Raw genomic sequence first — 15805 nt, forward strand, 5'->3', positions numbered from 1 at the left:
TATTTGGTCCTGTCAAGCTATTTGAAGACATCAGCAGTGATGAGTATTACACTGTTTGCTTCTTATTTTTTTTTTACAGATTAGCCAATTAATCAAGAAAATAGATTAATCAGTAATGAAAATGTGACGCTTACTTGCAGCCTTAGATGGATTTCTTTCATATCCAAAGTGCAACCAGTACCCACTGTCCTCTTTATCCAGCCATACCTACCATCCCACAATGTTCATAATTATGTATTATATGTTTGTGAAATATTAATATGCACAGTAACGAGTCACAAGGGCAATCAATTAAATGTAGCGGAATAAAAATGACAATTTTCCATAAAAAAATGTTGTAGAGATGGAAATACTCGAGTTAAGTACCTCAGAATTGTACTTGAGTGCAGTATTTGGGTAAATGTACTTACATACATTGCACTACTGTTTGGCAGCCATCAGAGCTCTTTCTTGGCACCACATGCTGACTGATAAACAGAACCTCTCCAGCAGATTGTGTAGGCGTTTTTAACCAGCACGAAAAGTTCAATTTTGATGTTTTCCTGCACTGGCTGAGATTTCAAATCCGTATTTGTCAGTGTAACACTCCCACTGACGCACGATGAGCTCTACACCCGAGAAGCGATGTAAAAAATAGAAAGGAAGGAAAAGAAAATGGAGGATTTCATGTGTAAAATCTTTATTATGTGCACAGAACTGTTTGTCAGGGGTTCAGTGAAACACAAGCTGGGTGAGTGGTCCCTTCCCAACACCAAGTATGCACTGGACAGGGTGACCTTAGTTTGACCCTTAACAGTGACAAGAGGCACCACTACATTTGCACAACATTTACACCAGAGAGATGCAACCCCCCCCGCCCGCCCCCACCCGCAATAAAACCCAATGTTAAATTTCAAGCCCAGAAGAACAGGAACAAAAAGAAGAATCCAGGAATTCTTCCACATTCATAAATCTGATGGTTATCAATGAGCAAACTGGTGGGAGGGAAACAAGTTCAACAGCTATTGTTTAAAAAAAAAAAGAAAAAAAGAAAAAAAAAAAAGATTCAGCTTGACTAAATCAATCTACCAGGTTGGGACTGGAATGTACAACAGGAGAGAAAGTAAATGTAGAAGCAGTGCATGAAACAGCACACGATTCATATTTGGCAACACAAAAAGTAACAATGGAAATACTGATGCTACATACAGTTTTTCTGAGTAGTAAGTACAAACTTCACATGAGAATGTTTACCACAAATCCGAAAACAAAACAAAAAGTTAAGACTTTTCCTTCAACAAAAAAAAATGTCTTTTCTTCAAACGTGTACATGAGCGGCGAGAGTTTTTCCTTTTCTCTGTGTGTCGGGGCGAAGTGTGAAACTCGATGAGGGAAAAAAAATAAAAAATAAAGTTCATCTTGGAATGTAGGCCTGGTCTCGTCGCGGGGACGGCGCCAAGCTCCATGAAGCCGAATCTTTTGAGAATGTGGCCGCGGCTGACCCCGTCCGTGCGGTTCTCTCCGAAAACAACGACCGGGCCTGGGAAGGGGCCCGCGTCCTCACATGGCCACCTTGGCGACCTGCTCTTCCAGTCTGGCAATTCGACGGTCTTGGAGGATGACACGGTCCCTGAGTGACTTGAACTCTCGCAGCACCTCTTCCAGTTTGTCTTCCATTTTCTGGTGAAAGACAGAGAGACAGTTACAGACGACTCGTAGTGTTTTATTGACTTCAAAACGCCTGTTTCTGGCACAATGAGCAGGGACTTGAAGCCCTGCATGAGTTAACATTTTCCCTTGCTGTTGCACTGAATGGTGACCCAAATACCAAAGTATGTGCTGATCCATAACTTTTGTGAATTGTTCCAACCATAATAATTACTTTGAATGGGAGAGTCCAGATGTCAGCAAAACAAAAAAACGCTGTGAGCGAGTTTGAGAAGCGCAGCACTTTTTCTAAGAGGAACCAGCTCCATCTACAGCGGAGGAAACACTCACTACTGAGGGCTGCGGGGAAGCATGCTTCTGGACAGTCGAGATGTTTTCTGCTTTCGTGGCTGGCTTGCTCTCCAGGACGTTCGTCTTGACCACCTTCAGATCCCGGTTCTTCGTGGAGACGTAGCCATCTTTGAGCGAGATCAGGATGGGGCCTCCGTTCTTCCCGGCGAACCACTCCTCCGCCTCCAGGGCGGGATCGGGGCCGGCCGTGTCGGGATACAGGTCGTCCTGGAACAGATCGGACTGGGCGGGTGGAGAGGTGACGGGAAATGTCACGAGCAGAGGAAGGACGGTGTAAAACACTGCTTTGAAAGAAGAGCGTATTCATGACTTACCTTACGAGGGACTGTCATGATGATCGGTTCACATTTTCTCTCGTGTAATTTGTAAAACCTGTACAGGATCATTAAGATTAGGAACACAGCGAAACGTAAAACATATAAAAACAGCTGTTTTACAGACCAAACAATCGACTGTGGATTAATTTATAGCTCCATAATCCACAGGAGCACAAACTGCCTGAACAAAACTAAAAGTTGCTGCGGTACCTGGCGATTTCACATTTGTTGACGTCCAGGCCTCGTTTGGGCATGTATCCCATGCCTCTCTGGGGCTCCTTGGTGGAAAAGGTGTTGAGGTAGTGAACAAACGGCGCCTCGTCGGTGATCTCGAAGTACCGAATGCTGCTGTCACCCTGAGGAGACACAGTCGCAGCTCAACGTCAGCTGTGACTTGATTTATTAGAAACATAAGGTTTAGAAGTCTTCGCAAGGCCCCTCACCTTCCCGCACAGGTAGACGACGCTGGTGTCGGGGTCATAGAAGGGCAGCAGAACTCCGTTGCTGGAGTCCATCTCTTGAACGCATATTGGCTCGTCCATGTTCTCCTGGAGACACAAAATTCAGCATTTGAAGGGACACGGAAGTGTGGAAAACCCGTTACTGCCCATGACTTCAGTCCACAGGGCACCTGTCTCACCTCCAGCCAATAACAACAAGAACAAATCACACTCTGGAAAAGTGAAAGGTCACTGTCACTGAGTTTAACGCCCCCAACTGGAGCTGAGGTGTAAAGAAAATGATCCTCAAACCTCCAACAACATGTGGACTTAAATCATGGGCAGGAAGCTCAGCTCTCCAGTCAAGGCAGTGTGTGTGTGTGATGTATCAGTGTGTTTAGGGTTGGATGAAAGAGATCCACTCCGCTGACGTACAGTTTTCCACAGGGCTAGCTGGCGCTCGCTCATGCGGCTAAATCCAGTGGTGAAAATGTTTCCGTCTGCTAAAAAGATGGCTCTCATTGGTCGAGCTCCCTCGTGAGCTTTGTCCTTCTCCTGAAAGCAGAAACACACTCGTCAGACCGGGGCAGCCATGTTTGTAGGCTTGGGTGGGTGATTCTGGGAAAGATTACTCGGCGCGGGAAGCATCCCAGCTCCAAATCCCCTGCAGCGCTTCAACTTACCGCAACAACCTTTTTTTTACGGGGGTCGATGACGCGGACCTTCTTGTCCTTGCAGGCGGTGCAGAGCAGGCTGCCGTTGCGGCTCCAGCTGACACTAAAGATAACATCAGGGTGCATGTCCTCCAGGTTGATCATGGCCTCCCCCGTGCCCACGTTCCAAATGACGATCTGGTTGTCGCACCCTAAAATGGACACACAGCAGCACAGCCTGACAATGCGCACCTCTGCGTCCAAGTTTATTTTAAGCACTTCATGTCACACAAAGCAACGCGGCAGAAGGCGAGCCCTGAGATAAGCGGTCAGATTTGGAGTTCAGCTGTGCGCCGTGAACGAATAGCAAAGACAACTGCCTGGACAGATATTTCGGCTTGAGGACACACAGCGTCCCACGGGCCTCAGTCAAAGCTTACCTGCGCTGAGGAGAACGTTGCGAGCGGTGGGATGCCAGGACACGATGCCGACCCTCTTAGAGTGACCCTCTAACACGACCACGGGCTCTGAGAGGGGAGTCTCCAGCCCGTTCTCAGGGATCTGCCAAACCTGGATCAGAGCCAGACACAGAAAACTAGAAGCTAGAGGGAAAACTGTCAACTAAAATAATGTCTTTTAACTGCTACTCTGTTAGAACACACACACAATCAAACCAGGAAAAGACCCCCTCATAGCTCATGTTGAACCCGTTCAGAGATTAACCGTGTCCTTACCATGACGGTGCAGTCCTCCGAGCCGCTAGCGATGACGAGGTCATTATGAGGACACCAGTCGATGTCCAACACCGGGCCCGTGTGACCACATACTGTAGGGTAGACCTTGTCTATACGGCCAGTCTGTCAGGCAAAAGACAACTTCTGTTACAAAGGTGTTAAAGAGTGCGAGCTGCAGAGGAGCAATAAAGCTCTGGAGGCTGATATCTGTCAGAGAGATATGAAAATGACTGAGGAACAGGGTTAATTTAACTATCGTGTGCTCGTCCTTTGCACGACTACAAGACACTCAATTTCAATATGGGGACGCAGTACAGACATCTTTGCTGCTTGGACCTCATCCGCTGTCACCACAGACGGACATCTGTGATTTCTACCTGGATATCCCAAAGTTCTAGCGGCCTCTCCACCTGCAGGACGCTATACAGTGAAAGAGAAGTCAATGAGGCCGATAGCAAAGGCACACATCCCCTGTGAGGATCATGTGTTCAATGAGCCAGCTGTAACAGGATACACATAGGATGCCTTTACGATCAGGCAGATTTAAGCATTGATTATCTATGGTTTTTACTTTAGATATGAGCCCTGGGGGATGGTAGGACGGGGTCACCGGGTGTGTACTGAGGGTCTGCTGACAGAGAACAAGCCGACAGGATTGATTTGCTCTGCATGTTACTGTATAATATGACACTGTTACACTATTATCTCTGGGTATGCGTTACACCCTCTGTGTCCAGCTTTGGTCTTCAGTTGCACACCAGTTCAGTGAGTTGACCTTCCTGGTTTCACACCAGAACAAACCACCAGCCCTTCAGGACCAGAATGAAGCAGTGCCATTTCGCGCCTCACAGCTTCCTGAAGGCGTGGCAGAACGTCTCACCTTTTGTAGGGGAAGGACGAGAAAGGCTCCTCCCCCACTGGCATCTATGATGATGGCAACAAATTTGGGGTTGACTGCACAGAAGGAGCTGTCCCACGTGACCCGGGACACGCGGATGTCATCGTAACACTGGTCGTTCCTCACGGCCTGGCCGAACACATGACGGAACTTGCTCTGTCGCACAACTCGCCGCAACATATCTGCAGAGAGGAAGAGGTCAGTCACATAAAATGCATAAACGTGACAAAAAGGGACCATTTTCCCACAGAAACTCATGTTATAACATTCTGTCATCATTGAGTATCCTGAGGAAACCTTGGGTTGGCCTGTTTTGCTGCCAGCACAGCCTGTCTGATCTGAGATCTGCTTATTAACTGTGACTGAGTTTGGTCCTCGTGCATACCGACTGAAAAACATCTGACGCAAAACATACATGATACACATTTTTCTGCCGCTGTGTGTACCTCCTCATCTCAGTGGCCTGCAAGACTGCTCATGTTGGTATATTTGGTAAAATATATCAACAATATATCAATACAAAATGCACTTTGAGCTGAATTTATTGTATGAAATGTGCTATGCAAATAAAGTTTCTTATCATTATTACTACACAGATGTATTTGAGCAGCCTGGTTGGTAAACAGAGGCAGCTCACTTTTTTTAGGGCAGATACTGTACAAAATAGGCATTTCCCATCACCCTCGGATCTAGAAAGAGTCACATGCACTAATATCATCCAGGCTGGACTATGATAAGTCCCTCTATCTGGGCATCTCTCATTTCCGGTTCACTGCAAATTCAAAATGCTTAAACGGTCCAAGAAACCAGACCACATCACCCCTACCCTCACACTGACTCCTGGTTCATTTCAGGATAAACTTCAAAATCCTTCTGATTGTCTACAGACCTCTTCGTGGCCTCAGCCTTACATATGAGAACTTCTCACCCCTTTCGGCACCACCAGACCCCTCAGGTCCTCCCACTGTGGCAAGTTGGGGGGAGGAAAAAAAAAAAAAGGTTCTCTTTCAATTGTGTTCAACATGTTTTCACTGTTATCTGATTCTTCAGCTTTTAATTTGCTTAAACTTGCTTCCATTTTAATGTTGTGCAGGTCGGTTTTACTGACATAGATGCATCAAAAAGGTATGCATTTATGAAAAGTGTCCGCAGCGCAGTTTTATTTTTACATCTCCTGCAAGCACACCACAGACGGCCTGCTGCTGCTCCACCACTCTGGAAACGATCTCAACTGTTGATCTGTGTTTAATGATCGCACTGTGGCTCAGCGCGCCCTCAAGCATGTTCACCCCGTCCTCGTTCTTCTTCGCCTCTCATTTCTGCTTCCAGCCTCAAGAGAAGTCATTTGCAGACAACTGTTTTCACAGCAAATTTCACTGTTGGCATTTTGACAACTCTGGAAACGGTCAGACCTGATCTGCAGCCAAAACACGAGAACACAAAGGGAATTGTCCTAAAACTTGACTCGTCTTAGCGCTGATATTGATACCTGAGGGAGATTCTCCATCCCTTTACCGACAGGCTTTGCTGTGTAATTATGTGGAAAATATAGTGTCTCAGGGCAGTAATTAAGCTGCCAGTCTGAAGCGACATACTGAGCCGTTTAACAGGCTGCAGGATTCTTCTCCAGTTATCCACCAGGTCCGTCATCGCACTAAACTACCAGCTTCTCCACATTCAGCCACTTTGAAAGTGGAGAGATGAACCACAGCCTTTAGGATCTGATAAGGAAACATGGATTTTTCCAAGTTTTACTGTCTTTTTCTGTATCTTTATTGACTATAATGACGTACGTGCACAATGTAAATTTCATAGTATATATTGTTAATCTTATATTTTTGCACTACTTAACTTATTGTTGTCTTAGTTGAGCTTTGTGTCCTTTCTTTGCCTATGCAAGTACATCAAGTGTAATGTTCCCTGTATGTGCACGCACACACAACAAATGAGTGCAGTAGGTGTGTCCCGAGCGTCATTGACTGAATGATTGATTGACATGACATTTTTATGGCTCTTACATGGTTAATGTGCAGACCGTGGACGATATTTATTTAGACAAATGTAAAGTGTTTTCATTCCAAATGTAAAAAAAAATGTCTGATGCAATAATGATAATAATAACATACAAAGGGGCACTCATCATTAACTTGAAGGAACATAACAGCCAAAATCTAAACTGCCCATACAATCCAAATTTATGACAGTATCCTCAACTCACAAGATGCACACACAGCTCGGGCTGCAACTAACGATTATTTCCCCAAATAATTGATTAGGTGTTTGGTTAAAATGACAGAAAACGGTAAAAAAAAAATCATCTATCAGTGTGTGCCAAAGCCCAAAGATGGTGTCCTCAAATGTCCACAACCCAAAGTTAATCAGTTTACTGTCATAGGAGTAAAAAAAACTGAAAGCATCCAGATTCAAGAAGCTGGAATCAGAGAATATTGACTTTCTCTTAAAACAATAACTCAAATCAATTCTGAAAACAGCTGCCGATTAATTTAACAGTTAACTAATCGATGAATGGTTGCAGCTCTAAACGCTGCATACCTGTGCTGAACATGAGGCTTTAAAAAGCACTTCGATCTGTAACTACTGTAATCATCTGAGAGAAGAGAGCAGTTTCGAGGAGGATTACAACACATGGCCCCTTCTCATGAATCAAACACTGGCCCTGGACACAGCTGATCAATATCACAGTGTCCCACAGAGCCGTAAAACAGTGATCTTGTTGCTGCAGGGCTGCATCATGCCTGGACAGCACAGGGCCACAGTTTGACTGACCAGAACAGCGTGTTCCCTCAGTCAAAACTAATGCTCCATTCAAGTAGCGGCGATCCTCGTTGCATGCATGCATCTGACAAAAATGAGCTGCTTCAGCCCTGCAGGCTATCAGTTGATGCATTTCAACATGCTGCTGTCTCAGCCCCACACACACATTCATGAGCATCATGATGGTGGCCAGGCAGGGTTAGGCCTTGTTTCAGCAGTTCACTTGCAGGCTAATTCTATGATATTAATGGATAAGGGTGTACGCTGGATGATGATTAATCGCTTCTCTGTTTTTTGATTAAAATGTACTCTGCAGCCCTGCAGGAGTCTGGCCTCTCCTTCTGTTTTATCTGTCTGGACAACGCCACTAAATGGGTGCTCCCGAATATGCAATCACTCTCACTTCGGCCTGACCTCATCATAATACCTGCATCATCGCTGCATGTTTGATATTTGAAGGTTTATATTGAATGTACCGACTGATCTTATTCACCCGGGGTGGGAACAGCTGCACTATGCTAACGTGAAACAATGGTCGCTGGCTAACGTTAGCTGATGTTACCACAAAGCTCGGTGTGCCCCCCCTCCTCCCCATTAAAACAAGTGGCTACAAATTAAAATAGCGACACCATAATGAGACGCAGCTGTGGTTTTCAAAAACACATTGCCGGTAATTTCAAACCGAGACATTAATGTTGTAGGAGAGGTTTAGCTAAAGATAAGTTAGCAGCGCTTGCTAACGTTGCCGCTCCTGAAACAAGGGCTTGGACAGTGTGCAGATTTATATTTTGGTGAGTAACGTTATGCCCCAGATGTGATTATTACCTAGAAACGCCACAAGGCATGTGCTTGAATGCAGCGTTTAGACTCGTAATAAAATAAGGTTTATGGGTGAAATAAAGAGTAACGTTAAACGTTACGGTGATAAAAGCAGACCCATGTTCCGCCGCACTGCCCCGGCAGTAGCTCGGCAGCTGTGCCGGGGTTGGTCCCGTTTCAGCAGCCGCTGATAAACAGAAACGACACACCGCAAGCAAGGAGGAGGCGACCCGAGGGAAGCGTTTTTTTCCCACATTTCTTTAAAATACCACGTACGTGACCTCAAACAGCTATATGACTCATGTGTAACGTCCATACAAAGCTGTCCAGTCAGAGTAAAATGTGTCATTTTTGTGTGACCGCTGTGCCGGTGTGTTTGGCATCCTAGCTGCCCACCAGTTAAGCTAGCGAGCTAGCCTAGCTGCTAACTCTTAGCTGCGGTGGACCGCCGCCAGCTGACGCAAGTGCAGATATTTCCACCCAAGGTTTTGGGCTGCTCCCACTCTCAAACCCATCCAGCGAGCTTAATGGATGCTGCACAGCCCCGACCGACAGATCACATGCAAAATGCACAATGCAAAGAGACTTTTCAGGCTTTCTTACCTCCTAAATCTATGCAAGATTTTCGTACGCACGGGGGTAATCAATCACAACACATGAATCTGGTAGTTTAGGCGCGCCCTTATCCTGCAGGACGTTGCTCTAGTATCCCTTGTCTCCACAAAAAAAGCTCAGCCGCTATGCTCTTATTCCCCCTCCTGATTGCAAATATGTGGCCGAGAAGCAGTATTTTAAATCTGGTGATATTTCAGGCTGCCAGCTAACAAACAGAGCATCTCTTGTCCGCTTCTCACCTGCGGAAGACTAACACTCGTCTACTCTCATCGTTATTAAATTCAATAGGATACGTTGACGACCGACGAATGCACATGCGCAAACGAAAAGTCAGGTTTCATTTCCCAAGGCTGTGAATGGGGATGGGGGCTGCAGGAAAACTGGGTGTCTCGTAACATCCTCCTCGTGTCTTTTGAAGTAGACCCACAAAATCAATTATTTTTGTTCAGCTGTGCAAAAATGTGGATTTTCACTGCCAGCAGCATCTTTTGAATCACGGTCCCTCCCCTCCCCTCCCCCTCTGTCCCATCCCATCCCACCCCACCCCAGCCTGTACTGTCCAAATACAATGAAGACCCCCCTCCCCCTGCGCCCAATAGTCTGTGGTGCATCCATTCATCACATGTATTTCGATATTAATCATTCACTTTGTTTGCCCTTTCAATAATGATGTTATCACTGAACACATTCACACTCCTCAGGCTTGATTAAATCTAGCAAGTGGAGTTCATTCTCAAGTTTCACTCACTGTAAGATGACGAAAATATGTGGACAGCTGTCATTTTTGATACTGTTTTCTGATGCTCAGTAATGTTATCTAACTATCTAGGTCCTCTTACAAACTGCACACAGTTAAATGAGATGGGGTCGTCATAATAAGTGACTTTCCAACTTTCATAAATAAAATGCTGGCACACGTGAGAAGTCCTAAAAGTGCTTTGGGTGAAATCAACAGCTGACATGACAACTGAGAGGACTGTGTGATGCAGATAAAAGCCCCATAAAAGGCTAGTAAGTGGACCTTGACTGCATTATTTTTTTGTCTCCTTGTATGAGACTCTCCTTCCTCCTTATTTTTCCATATTGTGTCCAATAATTTATGATAACCGTGTGAGTTGGTCTGCACTTAGTTCATATGGAATTTCCACTGTTTTGAATCATTAATCTGAAATCTGATGCACTTTTCCTCTGATGCTTAAGCATGATTGTCTAAAAATGCTGCTGATTGAAATTTTAGTTCAGCCATTTTAATGGTGTTTGAATGAATGAGTGAGTAATGCAGATGAAAAAAAGAATTGATTTTCTTCTTTCTTTACCAGCTTATCTCTAAAAGGTCAAGGGGTTTGGATCTTATCCCAGTATGCACTGGCAGGGGAAACACTGCGGACAGCTTCTGAGACTGCCACCGGGATTATTAAGGTAGACAAACACATTAATGCTCTCATTTACACCTCGGGGTAAATTTGTTTGTGGGAGAAACCTGAGGTTAACATCCACCCTGCACACACACTCTGTTTAAATGCTATATATTACATAAGACTCCTGTTGTGACAGTACTGGCAGAGCATGACTGCATCATCAGCTTTTAATAAAATACAGGTTTAAAGAAAAATACCTGCTGCTGTGTTAGCACACAGCTGCTTATTTACACATCCAGCAAACGCAGAGCAACACATTGTTTCTGGCCACCCGGTGAATCTTAGTCCAATAGTCACTTTTCTTTTAGCTCTGATTTACTCTCCACTATAACCCGAAGGAACCGTTTGTCTCTTTAGCTGATTAAAGGCTTCACAATGTTCAGGAACTAGTCGCTAACTTCGTCAGTCTGTACCCGGGTGCTGGGCAGATTACAACACAGACAGATTTTCACAGCTTTTTTTTGCTCAACCAAAGCATAACGTTGCTTGCCGTAAAGCCACAACGATGAGCTGAAAGAGGCTAAAAAGCTGCTTAGAGTTAAGGGGAACTGTACTGGTCGGTTGTCAGTTTTCATATTGCGATAACTGCCAGCCAAACCCATGTAAACCACTAATCTTTGAAGTTATACCATGACAGAGTTTTTCACATGATAGTCTGCAGTATGCAGTTTGGAAAGTACCCTCTCGTCCTAATAAAACACACAGGCTGTTTTGTGTATGAGTGCTTTGATAAGGGTCTTTAAAGAAGACACTACTGGGGTCTCAAGCATTAACAAAGTCCTTACCTTTCTTTGGAGACGATTGAACTTCTGGTGGTCTCTCTCTCGATTTCTTTGGAACATCAAAAGCATTCTTCATCTGAGATACTTTCACACTTGGACTCTGCTCTGCCGCCCGAATGTGAGCTTTGGCCCCCTCAGGTTTGGCCCGGCCCTGATGTCTATGCATTTGATTTGTCTCTTTGATAATTTCTGCCACAGGCCTGTACGAGCCCACCTCACCGCCACTGTCTCCACTGTAATCAGTTGTGTCTTTACGGTTATTATAGTTACCATGGCTGCCATTGCTGACCTGTGCACTGACTCTTTCAGATGGCAGCTCAGGGTAGATTTCTCTATTCCCTAAACAAGCAGGTTTTGGCCTGTGGATTTCATTGTCTGGTGTGACCTCAGGTATGTACAGAGTCTCTGTGGATGCAAAAGGATTTATGGGCTTTTTTGCAACAGGAGGTGGTGAGCTTTTAAATCTGGATCGCCTGTTCAGAAATACTTGTCTCTGCAACATGTCCAGGTTTGGCGGCTCCTCCTCTGGGGACAGCTTTGCCATACGCACACAGTAGTCAAAGTCGATCATGTCTCCGTACCGATCATCCATGTGACCGATCGAAAGATGTTCCCAAGGGCTGAGGTCAACGGACAGCGGCCGGCTGTTGCTTGGCACTGTGTAAGTGCCCCTTTCGTCCCACAGCATGCACATGTCCTGATTAGTTGAAGTGTTGTATGGAGGATCTTTGTTAAAATGAAAAGTGTGTCTCCTCTTGACCCTCTCCTCAGAACGGAGGTGATCTTTGCCTCTTCTTTGCACTTCAGTAGACATTAATTGTGCAGTTTTGAGCCTTATAAATGGGTTTTTAGGTTTTTTGGGGACAGGCGGAGGTGGACCTTTAACTTTAGGCTTTTCTTTTGGCATAGACCCGTCTTTCGAATCACATGAGGCAGGTGTGGCGTCTGGCGCCACCTGTGAATCGACCATACTTGTGTCGAGTTGTGTTGCCCCTGATGTGTCTCTCTTAGGCAGCTGGTGAGTTACAGGTGGAGGGGTGATGACAGCAGAGAAACACACCAGCTCGCTTTCCCTCTTTAAGCTCGCAATCTGTTTCTTTCCATCACCACCTTCTTTCCCTAGCAGTGGACCTGGGATCAAATCACATTGTTCCGATAAAATTGAGGGATTGTCTTGCTTTGGGGATTGACAGGCGGTTTCTTTGCAGAACACTTGGCTGTCCTCTTTCTTGGACCGCAAATTAAGAGTACCTACTTTAGCCCTCTTAGAGACAACACCAGCAAACCTGCTCTGATGGGACTGATCTGCTTCAAGTTGCATTTTTTCTGCAGCAAGTCCAGAATTTCTTCCCTCATCTTGAAATTCTGACTCTCTTAAAGAAGGAGTTACCTTTTCCAAGCACGGTTCCCAGGTTGACTTCATGTCTGTCTCCCCAACCGGCTCCAACCGGCCTGCTTCATCAAGCATGTTCTCGGGGCTCTTTCTTAACCTTTTCACCGATCCACTGTTGTGTCGTGGTGACAGGCGCTCCTCATCAATGCTAGGAGAAACTTCCCCTTTGCTGTGTTCATTCATGTTTTGCTCCCTCTCTGCTCTCCCTCTCCCAGTTGTCTCAGCATGGGCAGTTCCAACATGACTGACCCCTTTTAGCTGACACCTGCTGCCTGTCACTTCAGCCAAATGTTGACCCATTTCCCTCTCAAACCAGGCTGTGGGTGAACTCTTCGCATATGCTTCCACACTGTCAGTCGTGACTGAAAGTGTGTCAGATTTTCTTCTGCTTGTCTTCTCAATACCGCTTTCTTGAGGGGCATTCCAGGAAGGTTGTGAAAGGTTATCGTCACTGTGGCCAGCAGAGGCGTCTTCTTCTACTTCTCTTTTCACAGGTGATTGATGATTCTCTGTTTTTATCCTGTAGCCAAAAGTGGTGTTATTGTCCCCATCAGATGGCATCCAACTTTCATCCTCCTCGAGCACTACAAAGCCTTCCTCATTAGTGGGATCACATGGGGCTGTTGGACTCCTGGTTTGAGCCTCAGGACCTAACTTGCTTCGACCAACTTCTGATTTCTTCCCATTTCCCTGCTCCTCCATAGCCGTAGTCCCAGTACAGGCCACAGCCTTACTCTCAGAGCCTTGCTTTTTGTTTGAAGTTTGTCTTGTCTCTTTTGGGCTCAGGACAGTTTTTGACTCCTCTGCAGTTCGAGCGACACTCCGGCTCTCCCTGTCTCCACCCACCCACTCTCCCCTGGTGTTCAGAGGGTGCTCCTGCTGACCTAGAGGCCTGATTGGCTGGCCAGTTTGGGGGTCTGTACGTGCAGGAGTGCCTGTGAGCTCCCCCACGTGCCCAGTGGATCGGCCGCCGCCACTGATCCCACTAATCCGACCAATACTCTGAGGGGTCGCAAAAGTGCCATCATCCTGAACTCTGCTCTCATCTTGTTCTGCTGTCTCTGACTGTTCTGTCTCTCCAGTTTGCTCAGACCAGTCTGAATTATCAAATGACTCTTCATCCTTTTCCGACAGCTTCTCCAGCTTCTGGCCCATGGCTGTTGTTGTGTCTCAGCCTTAGGAAAAGAAAGACAAATGTCAAGACACAGCAGCAGATTTATAAGCCACAGTGGCGTAATGGCTTGCCTTCCCATCCCAATGAAATTAAATCACACAACAGGCATTGATGTCTATTTTTAACTATCCTGAATCTTTCTCTATTTTTGTATATTCCTCTATCCTGCACACACTTGCCCCCCCCCAAGGTCTCTCTATCTATCTCTCCCCATTCTGTTGGACAGGAATGCGGTGGTCGCTATAATTAAAGTTGGTCTGTCTGCTGCCAGTGAGTCAGGAGGCCAAAACGGAAACAAAACAAGTGAGATAAGAGGTCAGCTGTCAGGTGCCAAGGTCAAATAATACACTCAGAACGCCGCCAAATACACGTACTCTAAATCTTTTATTGTTCTCTGAAACCAAATGAATACGTCTTGAATGACATCAAAGTTTTGTTTTGTGTCATTTGTGAGACTAATAGCTAATTCTGTAAACACGTCCCTTCAGAGCCAGCACAGTGTGAGACATCATGCACTGTCAATTACTGGTCCGGAGACAAGGCGTGTTTGTGCTATGTGTGCTTCCGTTTAAACTGTCTGTCTGTTTATGGCTGTTTTGGTTACGGGGTCCATAGAAAGGTCACGTGGAATACTTGATTCAAGTCACAAGTGCTTTGACTTCTGAACTGACTTGTTTGTCTGGGGCTTGATGAGAACAGAGTTTAACCACAGACATGATGGATGGTGGAAGGGAGATTATTACAATGGGAAAACAGCTCAGCAGACTTTATGATGGCATGTGGAATCTGAGTATTTTTAGCTCACAAACAGCTAAATGTGAGCATGTAACACCAGGTGGGTTGCGCAGGAGTATTCACTTAAATTAATCCGGGTGAGTCAGGCGAAACGCTCAACTGATGTTTTCGTCGGCTGAAAGGTGAGTGAGGAAAGAGAGGTGACTGAACCTCTTCACCCTGCATCTGCAATCATGCGCTCTGCTGCTTAAACTATTTCAAGCCTGAGAGGCGTCGAGTGACGCTTCATTTCTTTCAAGCCTGTCTATTTAACCAACATGCTCGTCCACAGAACGTAAATGAAACCATTCCCCCAAAGCCTGGCTCCTGTTTATCCATAAATTATGGTTCCCAACATGAGGCACTTGTGAGTGCAAAGATTGTGGAGTAGCTCAATTAATTAGAACAATAGAAATTTGAATATAAAAATACATCCACATATTGAGCCAGCTGTAGCGCCTGAACACCAGATGTTGAGAATGCATGAAAGAAGTTAATGGATGGTTAGGTGAGAGTGATTAACAGTTGAAATGGTTAAAATGGGTAAATGGATTAGATAAATGGCAGCATCAGTGAAGGGGTAGTGGAGTTCATCTGACAGGGCTGTGTGGCAGGGAACAACTGGTCGACACCATCCATTCACATGAGTGGAATTTGCAGAAAAAGGTGTTAATATATACCAAGAAGTTTTAAGTTGGTCCAGAGCTGAGTTAGGATGTGCAGAAAGCTAAGCAGTGTTTGGTGTGTCAGGGCACATACTGCCCCTCACCTAACTGTGTCAGAGCTCTCATCTGTAACCAGCTGACACTATTTAACTGCAGCTCTGGTTGTCTGCTATGATGCAGCTCACAGCCATCCAACAACCTGACAGATGCATGCGCTTGCAGCTTTAGTGTATCTGAAGTGTTATTTTGGGATGGATGTGTTATGATGGCAACAGTGGGAGGCATCTGTGACATTGGCTTGTGAAACTCCCTCCCTCATGTCTCTCTATCACTCTGTCCATTTCCCATTC

General features: G+C 45.6%; 1 protein-coding gene across 1 annotated transcript; it reads right to left on the reverse strand.

The window, feature by feature from the left end:
* Positions 1-662: 662 nt before the first annotated feature.
* On the reverse strand, positions 663-9535 carry coro1cb (coronin, actin binding protein, 1Cb). The gene is made up of 11 exons (XM_076757447.1): positions 9238-9535; positions 5023-5222; positions 4143-4265; positions 3849-3978; positions 3439-3620; positions 3191-3310; positions 2759-2863; positions 2526-2671; positions 2313-2370; positions 1978-2220; positions 663-1659 (listed from the first exon to the last, which is right to left on the reverse strand). Exons 2-11 carry the CDS (start codon positions 5218-5220, stop codon positions 1540-1542), a joined length of 1425 nt encoding a protein of 474 aa, XP_076613562.1. The 5' UTR covers positions 5221-5222; positions 9238-9535; the 3' UTR covers positions 663-1539.
* Between the last annotated feature and the right edge of the window lie 6270 nt (positions 9536-15805).

The sequence above is a fragment of the Chaetodon auriga genome, chromosome 19 (assembly GCF_051107435.1).
Source record: "Chaetodon auriga isolate fChaAug3 chromosome 19, fChaAug3.hap1, whole genome shotgun sequence".
NCBI lineage: Eukaryota > Metazoa > Chordata > Actinopteri > Chaetodontiformes > Chaetodontidae > Chaetodon > Chaetodon auriga.

What these genes read in the sequence shown, in the direction of transcription:
- coro1cb (XM_076757447.1), bottom strand. Translation starts at nt 5,220, where the DNA reads ATGTTGCGGCGAGTTGTGCGACAGAGCAAGTTCCGTCATGTGTTCGGC. An exon ending in TCGTCTACCTGTGCGGGAAG is followed by an intron (nt 2,672 to 2,758) that starts GTGAGGGGCCTT and finishes GTGTCTCCTCAG; the next exon opens with GGTGACAGCAGCATTCGGTA. An exon ending in AACAAATGTGAAATCGCCAG is followed by an intron (nt 2,371 to 2,525) that starts GTACCGCAGCAA and finishes GATCCTGTACAG; the next exon opens with GTTTTACAAATTACACGAGA.